At 38.3% G+C, this 18,749-nt stretch overlaps 1 protein-coding gene across 9 annotated transcripts in view; it reads right to left on the reverse strand.

Annotated features, from left to right (window-relative positions):
* The window catches only part of HLTF (helicase like transcription factor), a 95,900-nt gene that overhangs the window by 7,850 nt on the left and 69,301 nt on the right, over positions 1-18,749 (reverse strand). For 6 of the 9 annotated variants that reach the window (XM_075555908.1, XM_075555911.1, XM_075555910.1 and 3 more), the window contains exons 15-23: positions 15,336-15,479; positions 14,497-14,635; positions 13,727-13,862; positions 11,794-11,973; positions 5,133-5,257; positions 4,495-4,688; positions 1,762-1,887; positions 1,314-1,426; positions 867-1,047 (exon numbers count right to left, since the gene is read on the reverse strand). In XM_075555908.1, coding sequence (XP_075412023.1) covers positions 867-1,047; positions 1,314-1,426; positions 1,762-1,887; positions 4,495-4,688; positions 5,133-5,257; positions 11,794-11,973; positions 13,727-13,862; positions 14,497-14,635; positions 15,336-15,479 — 1,338 coding nt within the window. The remainder of the gene's footprint in view (positions 1-866; positions 1,048-1,313; positions 1,427-1,761; positions 1,888-4,494; positions 4,689-5,132; positions 5,258-11,793; positions 11,974-13,726; positions 13,863-14,496; positions 14,636-15,335; positions 15,480-18,749) is intronic. The other 3 variants (XM_075555912.1, XM_075555915.1, XM_075555914.1) reach the window with 1 other exon arrangement.

The following is an 18,749-nucleotide window of genomic DNA, read 5'->3' on the forward strand; positions in this document are numbered from 1 at the left end:
ATTTATCCAGAACATTCTATCAATGATATTTATTTCACATATTGTGATCCAGGGCCACTTGTATGTGAATATGTTCAAAATATCGCTTCTTAGGACTAAGAACTAAATCCTTGAGGACAGAAGTAAAAAACAGAATTTTAACGTGATCCTTATATAGATTAGAGCTTAAGACCTCTAACACCATGAAGGAAGCTACTTGATTCGTCTCCTTTACAACTAAATTCCCTGGTGACTTCCACACACAAAATCTCATGCTTGCTTGAAGGAACCACTATCCTAAAGCAATGCAGTTAACAGGTGCTTATTCTATAAACACACAGTAGGGCAGCATGTTTGAATCTGGTTTTATGCGTCACTAGCTGTATAGTGTTGCCTAATTTATTTAAGTTGGGTGCTTCCATTTCCTCACCTGCAGAGTAAGGACGAGTTAACAGTATCAGACGTATGTGTTGTAACTGACTGGACAGCAATGACTCTAACTACAAAGGAATGTTTAAGTGCTTAAGAAAGGGCTTTGTGTACATATTTATGAATTTATTATTACACACTTCTACAGCTTAAGAGTCTCCATAATCAAGTATAACTATGAAGATCTTATACACAGTTCTACATTCTTATTTTTGAAAAAGGTAGAGGTGCAGTTAATGTACTTCGCCCCTCCCCACAGCTCGCTCAAGGGTAAGAAACTTTGAGCCCATCTCGACAAGCGCTTATGGAGAAAGGTCTGTGGGGATATGCTTAAAAATATCAGTTTGAAAACATTCTGAAGCGCAGTTTCATTTTGAGCCACACCAGGTCACCTAGTTAGAATGTACTCCTTGGCAACTGGTAGTAATAACATACCTAAAGCCCACAAAATTACTTACAGGATCCATTAAAAACACCCGAGAAGCTGCAGAAAGATTCAAGCCAACTCCTCCTGCTTTCAAAGACAAAAGCATTATCGTTGGAGATCCTGCTTCAGTGTTCTGAAAAGATTGAATTGACTCAACTCTTTTCTTTTGGGCCATTGAACCATCCAAACGAGTAAACACAAACCCAGAGGCTCTAATTAGGAGAGAAAAAGAGAATCGCATTTACTACACTTTAAAAAATTATTTACAAATGTCCGCAATTTTCTTCATTCAACAAATGTGTATCAAATGCCTACTAGTCAAATGCAAAGCGTAAGTCCATGAAGACAGAAAGCATTCTTTACCATGATTCTGAAATTTAGGCAAATGACATAAACACGAGTGAGACATTAAATAATTCTGTATTTGTTATTAAAATCAAAACACTTCTATGAAAAGTAAAAAATTAGTTTAACTCACGTAAGTGGTGTTTCTATTAAAGAGAGGAATGCTGTGAACTGAGAAACAACTAAACTTTTTATGTTGGGGTGCTTCGTTCTTAAGTCAATCAGTGCATGCATTAATGCACTAATCTGGAAAAAATTAGAGCAACCATTATTCCATTTTAAATTAGCAAAGTACTTTCAAAATCTGTGTAACTATTCATTTTTAATGAAATGTATCAATATATTTCCCCAAAATACATCAACTACTATTTAAAAATATAGCCATGACTGAATAATTTTAATACTCTGATCTGTCTGTCTCTCTCCTTCCGAATTCACCACTAAGAACTAACAAAAAGCTCTCCCTCCCAATACAGCATAATATTCAAAGTATAGCATTAATTCTTTAAGCCGTTATTTTTACACAAAATATGCATTTTCTTTTAAAACTCGAAATAAAACATTTATACATATCTATTTACCTTAGAACTGGATGTCCATTCCACATGATTGCTTTTCTCATGGATGGATGTTAATTCTTCTGGAGGACATTGTACCAAATTGTTTCCATCTATGTTATTCCTACATAAAGGGCATTTAGCATTAGGCTGTACAAGAGAGAACAAAGTTATATTTACCACAAAAACAAAAACGAAATTTTTCTAAAATGTTTAAGAAGTACGGCAAACTTTATATGCCTGGGAGCAGTTTCTACAACTGTCATACAAATACATTTAGCATAACTCCCTATCTGTGCTGAGAATCGCTATGCACTGCTCTGTGGCACTGAGTGGGTCCAGGAGGGAGCAAAGGGAGTGGGTGACACTACGGAACAAAAGCTGTAGGGGACACCGAGCAAAAGCTTGAAAGAGTACGTAACTCACTGGGAGGCAGCAAAACGAAACCACACAGTGTTTCTGGAACCCCACTCCAACATCAATTTATAATTACTCTATTTCTTAGTGTCTTATGAAAGACACTGTTCAATTCTATCAAGTTCACTCAAAGCAGTATATGTTATACCTGTATTAAGTAAAACAGAGACATATATAAAACATATGGAGACAAATATAAAATGTATCTTAAATTACTAGAACTAAATACTAGTGACAAAGACTAAAACTCTTCAGCAATGAATACATAGTCTGTTATTTTTTGGGGGAAGAGGGTAAATGATTAAGAGGAGTGTTGAAAAGTACTTACGTGGATATATTTATTTCCAAAGTTATTGGGGTATTCAATGATGTGTAATATAGTTTTTAAAAGAACTGTTTTGTGTCAATTAAAAGGGTTAGAAAAAATTCCATGCCAGCTAAAGGACTAGTTTAAGAATATTCCACTGAACAAAAATCCTATCAACTGAAAGGATCTACCTACCCCTGTACTAACCGAACAGCCAAGACACTTGTGGTCATTAACACAATGGTGGCAGAAAATTGATACATACTGTGTTCAGAATACAACAAATGAGGGGGTACCCAAAAAACTCCCCCCCCCCCAAGCTATTTAAATTTTGTTACAAAATAGCCTTGTGATCTTCAAATTACTCTCCATTACACTTAATACATTGGTCAAATCTGATTCCGTTCTTGGAGACGTTTTCAAAGTCATCTGTGTGGATGGCTGACAGCACCTCCCTTGTGTTTTCACCTCTTCTATGTGGTCAAATCACTGTCCTTTCACGCCCTCTTCATTCACGGAGTCACACGGAGCAAGGGCGGGAGCAGGTGCACTGTCACCATGGCAAAGCCAGGAAGTCCCCGTCTGCCACCAATCAGGGCGCTTTGTCCCACACGGGGCTGCACTCTTCAGAACCTCTAGACAGAAAGCCTGATCAACAGTCCAACCTGGTGGAGCAAACGCTTCTGTTCATTCAGGAAGTTGACAGACAGACATCCAGGTGGAGGTTTGTCATCAATCAACAGTTCACCTTTTTGAAACAAGACAAGTATGCGTACACTTGAGGCTTGCCCATACTGCCACCTCTGTCAGCTGTGTTCAACATCACAACAGTTTCTGTGGTATTTTCCCGAGCAGGAAACAACATTTCAGTCGCACTCTTCCCTTTTAAATCGGCCATCACAAAAAATGAGGTTTGAGTGAAGCTGCTTTCATGAAAAAATTCACTGTTAGCAGAGAAGCTTCCCAGGTGATGCCACTGGGTAAACGAACTCAGAGTGAGTTGCTCAATGCTCGCCTAGCAGGAAAAATGCGTGCAACAAAAGCTCCGCCCAGCAAAGCCTTGTTCTGATTTTAGGTACCCCCAGTACAGATTTTGAACACTTGTTTTTAAAAAAGTATTATGTATCAATTGTTTATGGATTGCATACATATTGAACCAAGTAATAATACGCATTACTAAAGTTAATTTTGTGCTTCTTTTTCCTTTTCCTAAAATATCTGCGATACTCAAAACTCATTGCCATCGAGTAAATTACAACACATAATGATGATCCAGGGCTGGGCTGCGGGTTGCTGGATTTTAAGTGTTTACAGAAACAAAAGCCTAGTCTTTCTCCCAGAGGGCTGGTGGCTCTGAACCGCCAGCCTTGATCGTCGCAGTTCAACCACAACCAGTAGGCCACCGAGGTTCCTACTCCACCACTCAGTCATCGAGTCAATCCTGACTCAGAGCAACCCCTGTGGGTTTCCAAGACTGTCACTACGTATAGGAGTAGAAAGCCCAATTTCCTCGGAGATACTACTGGTTATTTTCACACCACCACACCACCAGGGCTCGACAGTGTAACATTACCAGTGGCTCACATTATGGGCGTATTTAATAGACAGCAATAATCTAACCTATCAGTGGACTGTGAAGACGCCGCCCCAAAATGTTTCTTTATATGTTAGAAGGGCTTAATTATATCACCTGGAGAAACACAGGAAAAATTAACTACTAAAAGTGTTTGATTTAAGTCCATGTGTAGCTCTCTTTATAGTGTCTTTTTAAAATAACAATTTCTCATTGTAAAGAAAATAAGTGTCTACATTTCAGATCATCAACTTGGTATTCAACAGTTTAAACTACTAATCAACTCCCTTAATAGCTGATCCCTCACCGCCACTGATTTCTCGTCTCTCACTTCTGGACTATCTTCCACTTCATCCACGTTAACACTTATCAACAGTGTAGATCTCCCTTTCCCTCTGCACCTCCAATAAGACCTTGAACTTTACTATGATCAGATAGGTTTATTATATTCAGAACTAACCTGTTCATTCTGAATGACTTGGCAAATACAAGGCTTACAAAATACATGTGCACAATGTGTTATTACAGGAACTGTTAAAGAATCCAAGCAAATTGCACATTCTTCATCTGAACCCGAGCTCAGAATTAACTTCATCTTCCTTATTAATTTCTTTCGCAGTTCTTCAGGTGTGTCACTTGCTAGGGGAAAAAAAACTGAAAAATTAATTCAAAGCAACATTTTTAATATGACTAGACAAGTTAATTTACCTTATACATACACAGAAAGGTTTTGCTTGACAGAATTTGTATTATTTCTCTACCCATAGCAAAAAACATTGCTCAATTTGAAATTTTAAGAAAAATTCTCTAACAAAAGTAGTAGACAACCAACATAATATACCTTAAAGAAAACCATCATTGTAGCATGAACCTAAACTAGCACAGATAAGGGGCAGCTCCGATTTGAACCTTTTATTGGAGGGTATCATCCACATTATAATTGCTTTTCATTGGCTGAGAACGCCCCCAAAGTTCTTGGATACATGCCCAATTGAGTCCCTCCACTCAGTCCATTTCACACACAAAGAAGAAGTTATATTAAAATATTCTAATTCTTTCTAACCAATACAACAGCATAAACCAATCATATCTGGTTACCTGTGGGGGCACTGGGAGAAATTGCATTTGTAAGTAGGTGAGTGTGGCAACAAATCTGCCGTAATCTTAGCAAAAGACCCAAGACATCTGCATAGTGGGCCAGGACAGTTCCTTCATTAAAATACCTAGAGGTAAAAAATACCAATTATTATAAAATACTCCTAAACAATAACAATACTTGCTCTTCTAAAACAATGAGTTAACAACGAATGCTTCTCATCTTTGAAAATCAGTCAAAAATAAAAATGAAAACCAGAAAAGCAAGCCCCAACTTTAAAAGATACTTATAATAATAAACTATTTGAGGAATGACTGCCAACTACAGTAAAAGTTGGATATGCTGAAGGAGAAATGAAACCTCATCAGAAACAAAAATCGAGGCAATCTATTACCACTAGACTTGCAGGGCAAGTCATGTTAATTCGAAGTAGTTCCTCAGTCAGGAGGAAATAACATGGGTCAGAAATGCACAACTGTTGAGAACAGTCCGTGCAATAATACATCCGCCAGTAAGATATGGACGGAATGAAACCCGCATCAGCAAAAAGCCTTCAGGACTTTGATTTGCTGATGGGCAAGACTCAAAATGGGAACAGTTGCAACTATCGCTTAGTAAATGGACGTTAGAATGTACAACACATGCATCTAGAAAAGCTGGAAATAAAAAATGAAATGGAATTGACAAAGATCAGTATTCTAGGCATATCGGAAGGCTGAAATTTACTGGTCTTGGTCATTCTGAGTCAGACTAGCATATGGCTGACTATGGTGGGAAAGACAGATTCAAGAGGAATGATGGGATTGTGTCCCAGTCATCGTCAAAAAGGACATTTCAAGATCTATCTTAGAGCACAAAGTCGTCTGATAGGATACTGATATACATGCATCAACTAGGTAACCTCAACGTAACAGATGGCTTTTAGATTTCACTAAAATTATTCAAATTTATGCACCAACCACTAAACCAGGTGACATGAAAACTGAATTCTACCAGCACCTTCAGTCTGAGACAGATCTCTGCAATGGTGTAGTTGGTGACTAGAAGGCAAAAGTCAGAAACAAAGAGGAAGGAACAGCAGTTGGAGAACAGAGTCCTGGCGATAGAAACAAAGTTGGAGATCACATGAAAACCTTGTGCGAGACCAACAACGTTTTCATCACAAATACTATTTTCCAACAACACAGAAGGGGACTGGCTACCCACATGGACTTCTCCAGTTGGAACACACAAAAATCAAACTGACTACATCTGTGGGAAGGCATAACGGAGCTCAATAGCAGCAGCTAAAACCAGGCCAGAGACTGTGCAACAGACTACCAGTTGCTCATATCTTAGCGCAGATTGAAGCTTCAGAAAATCAAACTACGTCCACCAAGGTCAAAATTAGACCTAGTCCACCTGGTTTTTGAGAGCATCTTAGTAACAGAGTTGATGCGTTGAACACTAATAACAGAAGACTCAATAAGCCGCAGAATGGTATCAACATGATATACGAAGAAAGCGAAAGGTCATTAAAAAGACAGGAAAAGAACAAAGTGGATGTCAAAAGAGCCTCTGAACACTTGCTCATACTCAGAAGAGCTAAGGGAATGGAAGAAACAATGAGAAGAGCTGAACTGAAAATTTCAAAGGGCAGTTCAAGAAGACAAAGTAAAATATCCTATAACGAAATATGCAAAAACATAGTGAGAAAACCAAAAATGAACTTGGTCAGTTTATCTTAAACTGAAATAGCTAAATAAAAAAATGCAAGCCTTGAGTTGCAATGATGATTCTATCGGCAAAATATTGAAGGAAGCCTCCAAAGAGGATAGGAAGAATCCACAGGCACTGTGTATGAAAAAAGAACTGGTTCCCATTCAACCATTTCAACAAGTAGTATATGATCATAACCTACAGAAATCAAGAAGGAAGTCCAAACTGCACTGAAACCGTTAGCTAAATATAAGACTTCAGGAATTGATGGTATACCAACTGGAATATTTCAACAAGCTGATAAGGCACTGGAAACACTCACTAAATGGAATAGAAATGTGACCCACTATAATGCTCAAATGATAAAACCATATTTATATCACATGCAAGTAAAATTTTTCTGAAGATTGTTCAACAGGGATTGCAGGAGAACATTAACAGGGCTTCCAGAGATTCAGGCTGCCTTCAGAAGGGAATCATTGCTGATATCAGATGACTCTTAGCTGAAAGCAGCGAAATGACAGAAAGACCGTTTACATGTGCTGTATTGACTGCGCCTAGGGAGTCAACTGTGTGGCCATCAAAACTACAGGTAGCCTCGGAGAGGAGAGGGATTCCAGAAGACGACCCCGTGCTCACGTGGAACCTGTACAACAGATCAAGAGGAAGCTGCACAAACAGAAAAAGCAAAGTTGAAAGACAAAAATGGAACAGAAAACAAGAGCAACAAATAATAAACAGATAGTTGCAAATGCTGCTTTTTGGTGCCAACAAGACGACTTTACTTTAGGCTCATAGTGACCCCAAGTGACAAGAATACAATTGTTTCACAGCGGTGGTAGCCCAGTGGTTGAGCACTTGCTGCTAATGGAAAGATTGACAGCTTGGATCCACCAGCAACTCTGTAGTAAAAAGATGTGACACTCTTCTCCGCTAAAGATTACAATTTCAATGTCCTATAATGTCTCTGAGTTGAGATCCGCTTATGGAAGAGTTCAATCCCCACAGGCATCGATGACCAGGTCCTCCCCACGGAGCTCTTGGGTGGGTTCCAACATCCACCTTCTGGTCGACAGCTGAGCACGCAACCACTGTGACATCAGAGCTCCTTAGTTACAAACAAGGTAGCTCTGGAGATGTGTATCGATATTTACACACTAGATCACTCCTCATTTTCAATGTGAATCATCTAACACTTATGACACCAGGTTTTCTCCAAATAACTCTTATTAGAATAGTTCTTGCTCCTCCTATCCTCTTGACTTTGTTTTTCCCCCCACAAAATATTTCATAAGTATCTTCCCATCTCACTGAACCCTGGGATGACACTTGTTCAGCAGACCTCCCTCTTGACCCAACCTGAATTAGCTGTAGGATCAAGTATTTCCCGCTTGTTCCACGACAAGTTTCTTCTCTAGCTTTTAAATGTTGAGGGTCTTCTCTTTCTTACACTTTATATGTATATTATTATTATTTGCTTCTTACCATTAGGTTGCCTTTTACCGTTTGTTTGGTTTCCCAGTTTATGAAGTACAGAAGGAATAGCTACATAGAGACAATAAGTGATACAATGGTTTATTGAGAATGTGGAAGGGAAATGGGAGGAGGGGAGAGTAAGGCGGGGACTTGGGGAGCAACCAATGAATGCAAGAGGAGGGAGTGAGCACAAGAACTAGTTTTGATGGTGTACATACAACTAGTTTTAACAGCAAAGTACACAGTATGTGAACACTTGATCAAGAACACTACTAAAAAGAAATCAAACTTAACCAGTGGTTACCATGGACGCAGGGTAGGAGAAAGCTATTGCTTGGGAGCATTACTGAGTTTGTCGTTGGTGGTGGAATAATTTGGAAAAAGTTATCAATAATGGTTGCATAACACAATGATACATGGAGAAGTTGTGGAACTGAATGTTTTGTAGTGCATAATTTTTGCTGCATTTAGGAAAAATAATCACATGAGTAACAGTGAGTACAAAGAAGAAAATGTTCTAGAATTGAATGGGGTTGATAACTGTATGACTCTTTTTGAGATAACTGAATTACTAAATTGTAATTCAGTACAAATGCAGGACATGCAGATGAAGTGCTAATGAAACTGTTTATAAAAAATAAATCTTCACACCTCCTGAAAACATAAATCCTTGAGGGCCGTGTTGTTTCAGTCTGCTGTTTACCTCAATGCACCTGGCACACAGTAACGACCCTTAATAAATATCGATTAAATGAAAATTTCCTATGTGAAGTTGTGAGAATCTGAACTCTAGAATCTCCCACTTAAAACCACCCCGATCTCCCTGATTCATGCCAAATCTGCTTAGTACACCACCTCGCTGGCGCCTTATGTGTTAGGGATTCCCATGTCTTCTCACTCCTGTCCTGCCTGCCCTTCCTTTCAGTCCGTGGTGATTCTCCTGAATCATGCTCTTGCTGGATCTGAATTCCTCAACCTTCTGCCAGTCCCCAATCCTTCTCAATTAACTTCAGTAGTCCCTGTCACATGCTGCTAGAAAAGCCTAACGCTGACTGCTCTGCAGATTCTAGCCAATGCTGTGTGGAGCACCTTTGCCACTCTAACACCAAGCATTTCTATGACACTTCAAATGCCCTCGGCCTTCTTCAACCCCCACATCCCACTTTGTAGAAACCTTTAACTCCACCCCACTGATGGCACTAGACATCATTTTCCTCTACCAATCTCCTTCATGCTCTTTTGAATCTATAGTCTCTTGCACTCTTTCTAGTAAGAGCACATAAATAAAAATATCTGACCCAGTAAGCAACTACTTCTTTTTACATTGTTAGTGAAAAAAGCAAGGTACAAAAAACTACTATACCCTCGAATTGTTTGCAATCCACTTACTCTTGCAATTTGGCCTCATCCATCACACTCCACTGAAACAGGGTTTACAATTATTCTGAGTCACTGAGTTCAATGGTCCTGAAACACCACACTACGTGGCGCTTCTCTTCTTTCTGGAGATGCTGTTAGAGTTCTTTCTTCAACACTTGTCCCCTAATCTTACACAGTGACCTGTCTTTACAGTCCCATTTCTCAAATGTGGACCTTCCCCAGAGTTTTAATCCTTAATACGTTTGTTTCTCTTTCTCTCCTGCTTCTTTTCCTTCATTATTACTATCTACTTCCCTGACTTTATTTACCACGATATATGAAAAATTCCTACTGGGTATGTATCAAGCTGCTCTCGAATTCTAGTCCTATAAACAATTCAATCCTCAACAATCCTTCTTCTACTGCCACCTAAACGCACTTTCTTTCTTCACTCACACCCAGTCGTGAAACATTTCGGTCCATGTTTTTATTTCCTATTAAGCATCATGTGCTACCCCATTGGGCCACTGGAGCTACTTGTATTTTCTTAGTCACTCATTACACTTGGGTAAATAATAATCGTTTTGAATCCTGCTGCAGACACTGTTGTACAATTTGATTACCTACCCAAGGAAGTAACTATCTTTCCTGACATGGCTGTCAGTTTTATTTTTCGAAAGTCTGTGTATGATGAAAACATACTCTGGCTCAAAATCCTTCAAAATTCTTAAATCACAAAATGTTTAGGTTAACATTCAGGCTCCTTACAATTTAGTTAAAACAGTGGTTTGTTCTCAACCTTCCTAATGCTGTAACCTTTTAATGAGTTCATCATGTTGTGGTGACCCCCAACCATAACATTATTTTCTTTGCTACTTCATCACTGTAGCCGTCTCTGCATGTGCGTGGACCTGCCTGGAGAGGGATACAGGAACAGTCTCCCGGTTCTAAGACCATCGGAAATACGTGTTTTCCAATGGTCTTAGGTGACCCCTGTGAAAGGATCATTCAAACCTCCATGGGGTTGCGACCCACAGATTGAGAATTGCTGAGCTAAAAGCTTCTCTCACTCATTGTGTACCAATTACTGTAGCCACACTGGTCCATTCACTCTTCCTAGACGTGTCCCATGCTTCATGAGCACTCTTCCTGAGTCAGGAAATCTGCCATCAAATTCCAGTATCGTTACCGGTTTCCTTATGACTAAAATGAACAACAGGTACCACCATCCTCAACTGACATTACCTGGACTCTGGTGTCATAATTAGGCTGGCTGATTGACTGCAGTCGGTGGTTTGAACTCACCAGCCGCTCCAAGGTACAGATATGAGGCTGTCTGCCCTGTACCGGTTTACAGCCTTTGAGACATTGTAGAGCAGTTCTATTTTGCCCTGTATGGTCACTGCGAGTCAGAACTAACTCAGAGCAGTGAACGTCTTGAGTTGAGTAACCTACTTCCCTGGCCAATGGAGGAGGAAATGCTTTCTCTAATGTATTATCATGATGCAATTCTGTTATTAAAAAAGTACATTCGATTGTCATGTATCTCATTTATCAGTAATCACTACCTATCGAAATCTTAACAACGCCTCAATATCTACTACAAATTACTTCCATTAACATAACTTAGCATTTGGCTGGAAACAATTTCATTTTTTTAATCACCTAAATCTGTGTATCTCTCTTAAATTTACCAAATTCTATTTTGTAGTTATAGGACATTAGAATTTCTTTAAGGTCAGGAATCTTGCATCAATGCATTTTTGTTCAGATTTTCTCAAACTATTTTGAAATAACTGCAATAAAAAAATGCAGTACCAAAATAACCCCTCACTAATACAACTCCCTACATACCTTTCAAAATACACTACTTAGTGATACTAATGAAGAGTCTCATTTAATACCACGAAACTAAGAGACAAAGTTAAGCAAAGTTGACAATAGAAACAAGAAATGTCTTCTTACTATTCAGAACTTCATTTTTTATATAAATTTTTCACTAATTCTCTGGAATCATCTAACTGTTAAATATTATTTCTTCCACTTCTAGTAATTTTCAAAAAAAGCTAAGTCACAGAAAGAAATTAAATCATCTTAGGTATGGCTTGTAACATTACGTCCCATCCATACCTTCCAATAGTGGCTCTGCCATCGTTTTTCACAGACTGGTAAATCTCTCTTTCTTCATCAGAAAGTGTGATATGTTGAATAAACACTTTACGCTCCGGCAACTCCAAAACAGGTTTCCCTTTAATTTTGCTTGTCTTTGTTCTTCTAAGTGTAATATTCTTAATTAAGGACTGTAAGCGCCTAGGCAAAATAAAACAATTATTTAATGCTTTATTTCTTTAGAAGTTAATCTGATAAGAATAAAAAGTACTAGTTTCATAATCTTATTGGACATTGCTTTGAAAGCTCTTATTTGGATTTTTAATCCCACCCGATATTTACAATACAAATAAAGTTACATACAAAAATTCATTGAATTCCCCCTTCTCAGCTAAGTACTTATCACACGTCAATCTTGAATTGCTCTATGTTCTTGGTTTTCTTAAGCTCCGCATTCACCTTTTGTTACAATCACCAGTGCTTTAATTTCCAAATTATCTGGTCAACCATGTCACTGACAGTCAACACTCAAATTCTTAGTAAGCAAAGTACCACACTGAATATAAGTGCAAGAATGCAAATATAAAGCATTATCCTCCAGCTTACTGATAATATGGTAATTATAAGTAATGTCTATAAAGTAATAAGTGCTAAACAAAGCTAAAACGTGACATAAGGATTCACAAGGAGAAATGCCTTCTAGATCTACAACTGAAAAGCATACCAGTTCTAAAAGAAAAGGTTTTTCCTAACAAAGAAGGATATATAATTCCTTAATCAAGTGTTTTAATAGTTGTTGGGGAGGAGTCAAGTGGACAATACTGACAAATAGGACATCAGCTGTTGAACTTTTTTTTTTTTCAATTCCATCTAGCAGATACACACAAAAATGTAGTGACGATTCAAAGAGTTCGTAGAAAACACAAGGAATCCAGGAATGGATGCTCCCTTCAGGACCAGTGGTGAGAGTGGCAGTACTGGGAGGGTGGAGGGAAGGTAAGATAGAAAGGAGGAACTGATTACAAGGATCTACATATAACCTCCTCCCTGGAGGATGGACAACAGAAAAGTGGGTGAAGGGAGATGTCGGACAGTGTAAGACATGACAAAATAATAATAATTTATAAATCATCAAAAGTTCATGAGGGAAGGGGACTGGGGACAGAGGGGAAAAATGAGGAGCTGATACCAAGGGCTCAAGTAGAAAGAAAATGTTTTGAGAATGATGATGGCAACAAATGTTCAAATGTGCTTGACAAAATGGATGCATGAATGGATTGTGATAATAGTTGTACGAGCCCCCGATAAACTGATTAAAATTTTAAAAAAGATAATGGAATTTTCCACCAGTTTTTTAACATTCCCTTATATTCTTAGAATGTGCGATGCACCAATCTTTTAGAACTTTTTTCTATTTACATTTTTAATATTGACCATGACTACTACAATGATTTCACAATCCACTATCATATCAAGACCTAAACCATTTACTAACTTAGTACCTTACACAAAATGGCTACCACCAGGTTGGGTTTTCACTTACACGCTCAACTTGCATGTCATCACCAGGAACACGCATATAAAACTCATCAGACCATTGAGGTCACTTTACATCACTTCATTTAGTCCCCACTACAGAAAGTTATACAAGAAAAGGTACAGAAACTCAGTTTACATTAAATCCTCAAAAGAGATAAAGATTTTATCCCCATTATGGCTGCATCTATGAATGGTTTGGTAATAGTAGCCACACACGTAAACTATAAAGCTCTGCCTTTCCTTTTAGTGAGTTAGAAATCTTTGTTTCCCAAACAAATATCAAAAGTAATTACTAAGGCACTGAACCGTGAAACATTTGAAAGAAAGCCAATCCATAAGTTAAACAATAATCAAAGTTGCTATTAGCTCAAGTTATTTTAGCAAACATTCATTAACCATCATAAAAATAACCTACCTAAGGCCTCCTTCATCTCCCATTGTAACAGGACGCTGTATTGTTCTATGCCACCATTCTCTATCAATAAATGGCTTAAGTTTTAAAAAGGAAAGAAGAGACCACAAGTCCTTCAAGGAGTTCTGGATTGGAGTACCTAAGAAATAACAGGCAACTGTCATACCTCTATAAACTCGCAAAGCAGAGTATCTGACAGGCTCCATCAGACAATACCAGCTGAAAACCAGCACCGTGTTAGAGGTGCAGCTCGCCAAACATAGGATGAAGTACAAAGTCTCCACAGAAAATAAAATTGAAAAAGAACATTTTGAAGCCCTTCGTGTACAAGATCTCAAAATATACGATGATCCTATTTTTAAGCTCTCAATTAGTGATAATAACAAAGAAAATACATTTAGTCTCTTAACTTTTACCAGTAAGTTCAAGTATCTATTAAATCCATTTTCTTATTCAGTTTTTAAAGCAGCAACACCAGCAAAAGAAGTTCATGAGTCTCAATTCACACTCTCCTCCCTACCTTCCAGTACAGGTACCATGAACAGCAAACAGGCTCTCAAATGGGAGCAGGCAAAATCAAAATCCAAGGTCAAGAATAATCCTATTAAGTTTGCCATAAATTAATTAAAATATAAAATTTGCTGTTATCAACCGTTATGAAAGGTATAAATTTTTTAATGAACTATATGATGAATATTACAAGATTTTATATTCATTTGACACTTAACACTAACTTAAATTTTTGGTGTTAAAAAAAAACAACTTAAGATTACCTGTCAATACCCATCTTCTTTCTGCTTCTAAATTAAGTACAGCTTTCGTCTGCTGGGCATTTGGATTTCGTATAGCATGTCCTTCATCCAGGATCACTCTTAACCATTTTATACTATGTAATGGGCTATCCCCTTTGGTCTGAAATAAATGTTTCATGAAATAGATCAAAATACATAGTATTTAACATAATTTGCTAAACGACTATTATTGTTAATACTTTAGGAGGCCTGCTGAGCTACATGTTGGGATGCTAAGCACAGGCCCTCTGTGAGGCTCTCCACTTGTTTAAAGAAGTCGTCTTGGAAACCCACAGAAGCAGTGGGCTCTGTCTTACCAGGTCAAAACAAGTTGAAACTGACTCACTGGGAAATGAGTTTTTGAAATTACACTGCAATAACAACAAGCAAGCACTGTCATTAACATTTTCTATGTGCCAGGTATACACAAGAGGGATTCAAAAAGTTCATGGACAAATGGAATTAAAAGATGATCAGTGTTTCCCAGAGTAAACAATCCTGCCCTCTGTGAGGCACTGGAACAAGCCAGGGAGGGCTGCAAGATATCTAGACTTTATCTAGGATTACAGACTACGGTGAAAAAGTTTTAATGGCTAGGTAACACCACACTTACCAAATAGTAAAAGTTCCAGCCATGACATTCAGGGTGAGTTAACTAAATGTTTGACTAACTATAGCAAGCTAATTTTTAAGTTGATAACTTTGTATGGCCCATGAGTGGCGTTAAAAATACCCAAATGGCCTTTGTAAAGGACTGGTTTATATTGGTCAGATGTTTTGAAAATTAAACTTTGAAATTCGTTGAGTACAAACTTACTTACCCCATAGTCATGAGTCAAAATATTGTATGTGGTCAAAACAATATCCTGTTTTGAAAGCAGAGCAGGGTCTCTAATACGATCTGGTCCATAATAAACACAGAAATTCAAGTGCACCTCTGATTTTATATGTTGTCCAAACTGGTCCTGAAAAATAATGAATATTTTGAATAACAAAATTAATGTCAAACTTAATGTGGGCTATGCAAACTATGTGGAAGCCTCATGGTACAACTACTATGCATTTGTGGCTGACAACCAAAAGATTGGTAGTTCAAATTCACCAAATGCTCAATAGGAGCAAAGCCGTGGCACTCAATCTGAATAGTGCTGAGAAGCCCTGGGGCAGTCCCGTCTTTCCTGGGGGGGTTGCCACCAGTCCTACTGAACTCAGGGGCACACACAGAAGCAGCACAGAAATGTTCTGAGTACTGTTCAGAAATTACTGCCACAAATCATTAAGTACTAAAACGGACTAAGAGCAGTGTCTTGCAATCTTAATTAACGAAATAACATTGATGTTGGTGACAAGAATGATTATGTTGTCAGAAAAACCGACTTCTACTCTATGACAGCATTATTATGCAAGTTTTCCCAGGCCCTACAAATATGCAGCCATTTCACTGTTAAGACAATCAAACAACTAAGCTTCTTAATGAACAGTAATTACTTGAAAAAATAATTTATTTATAATAAGTGGGATTTTTAATGTTCCCATTTAAACAACTTATTAATATCTAGGTTAAGCAGTAAAAGAATATTAACCAATAGCAAGGTAGCTTCAAAAAGTCTGGATAAAATGGAATTAAAAGACAATGGAAATTGTACGAGTTTCTAGAAGTGCCCTCATATTTTCAAAGATACAGACATCCAATCAAGCACACTACCCCATGCTCTCATTTTTTATTCTTAGCTGCAATTTGCAAGATATAAAGTGCAAAGGTAGTTAGGATAAAAAGAAAATATGACTTGAAACCTCCTCTCTAAAGGACCAGATTTTTAAATTTAGGCCTTTAGTATGAAAGCAATAGAGCTGAGAGATTTTGGTCAGGGAAAACTATAATCAGACTGGAGAAAGAAAGCACAACCGAGAAACAGCTGGGGAATTATTAGAAGACAGATGGTGAAGGCCTACACCATCATGGCAGTAGGAAGGACAGAATCAAAAGGCAAGTATGAAATAAAGGAACAAAAGAAAAAGAACTGATAGAATTTGGGAACTAATTAAAGATGAGATTTGAAGAAAATGCAGAAGGCAATGAAACCTCTGATATCCCAAATGATATAAAGAAGTTTAAAAAGGGAGGAAAAGGCTATGCGATGATTTTTATTTTCAGCATAATACTTTATTGAAAAAGTTTATTAGGAAAATATAAATACTGGTCAATAATACAAACAGAAGGGCAGACAACCTATGAATTTTAAAATAAGACACAGTACTGAAGTCAAAAGAATGATGAAGATTTCCTAAGAAGAGCAGGTAGAATGAAAAAGAAGGTCGAGGGCAGCATCAATGGAATACCAATATTTCAAATAGCTAGCTAACACACCTACTGGGGACTATGGCATGATGTCTGGGATGTGATTACAAATACTCCAGAAAAAACATAGAATGAAGCAAACGTGGCATACTTTTGATAATTCTTGAATCTTCATGAGTACACTTAGAAATCATTAACCTTTTCATAATCTCTTTTAAAATATCAAGCTTTATCGTGCCAGATCTGATCCTACCACACCGAGGTAAAACACTAAGGGCGTGCAACAGGACAGCAGGGAAACAGAGCAACGAAGCCCCCAGGGAATACCAAAAATAGACATTGGAGCCAGGGCTTGGCACCCCAAAGACTCGACCAGAAAACACTCCTAAAGGCCCTGGGTTGTTTTTTTGTCATTGGTTTTGTTGTTTTGTTTTCTTTTGTTGCTTTGTTTTGCTCTGTCTTGCTTTTGTGCATGTTATTATCTCCACAGGTCTGTCTAGATAAGACAGGCTGGATGAATGATCTGGAGGAGGAAACAACGGGACCGAAGGTTCCGGGGGACACGGGAGAGAGGGAGGTGGGGAGGAAAGGAAGCAGTGTAAAGAAACCCAGAGACTAGGGAACAAGTGATCCAAATCGGTGGTGAGGAGGATGTAGGTCTGGTAGGGTGTGATCAAGGGTAGTGTAACCGAGAGGAAATACTGAAACCCAAAGGGAGACTGAGCATAATACTGAGACAAGAGGAAAGTAAAAGGAAATAGAGGAAAGAGCTAGGAGACAAAGGGCATTTATAGAGGTCTAAATAAAGCCATGTACATATGTAAATATATTTATATATGAGGATGGGGAATAGATCTATGTGCATATATTTATAGGTTTAGTATAAAGGTAGCAGATGGACTTTAGGCCTCCACTCAAGTACTCCCTCAATAAAAGAATACTTTGTTCTATTTAACTGGCATTCCAGATGCTCACCTTCCCAACACAATCGCTGAAGACAGATGGATGCATAAGCAAATGTGGTGAAGAAAGCTGATGGTGCCTGACAATCAAAAGATATAGTGTCTGGGGTCTTATAGGCTTGAAGGTAAACAAGCGGCCATCTAGCTCAGAAGCAAAGAAGCACACCAGCTTGTATAATCAAGAGGTGTCGAAGGGATGAGGTATCAAGCATCAAAGAACAAAAAATCAAATCATTGTGAATGAGGGGGGAGTGCAGATTGAGAACCCAAGACCCATCTGTAGGCAAGTGGACAACCCCTTACAGAAGGGTTGTGGGGAAGAGAAGAGACAGTCAGAGTGCAGTGTAGTAATGATGAAACATACAACTTCCCTCTAGTTCCTAAATGCTTCCTCTTTCCCCTTCCCCCAACTATCATGATCCCAATTCTACCTTACAAATCTGGCTAGACCAGAGGATGTACACTGGTACAGACAGGAACTGAAAACACAGGGAATCCAGGGTGGATGATCCCTTCAGGACCAGTGCTGAGAGTAGTGATACCAGGAGGATGGAGGGAGGGTGGCATAGAAAGGGGGAACCGATTACAAGGATGTACATATAACCTCCTCCCTGGGGAATGGACAACAGAAAAGTGAGTGAAGGGATACGTCGGACAGTATAAGATATGACAAAATAATAATTTATAAATTATCAAGGGTTCATGAACAAGGGGAGGGGAGAGTGGGGAGGAAGGGGGAAAATGCCAAGGGATTAAATGAAGAGGAAATATTTTGAAAATGTTGAGGGCAAGAAATGTACAAACGTGCTTTACACAATTGAAGCATGTATGGATTGTGGTAAGAGTTGTATGAGACCCCAATAAAATGATTTTAAAAATAAATAAATACCAAGCTTTAATAGTAACCTGGAGAGAAAAAAAGGCTGAGAATCAATGGTGAGAAAATGTCAGTAGCTAACAGAAAACTTACAATA

Source organism: Tenrec ecaudatus, chromosome 8 (assembly GCF_050624435.1).
Source record: "Tenrec ecaudatus isolate mTenEca1 chromosome 8, mTenEca1.hap1, whole genome shotgun sequence".
In the NCBI taxonomy this organism is placed as follows: domain Eukaryota; kingdom Metazoa; phylum Chordata; class Mammalia; order Afrosoricida; family Tenrecidae; genus Tenrec; species Tenrec ecaudatus.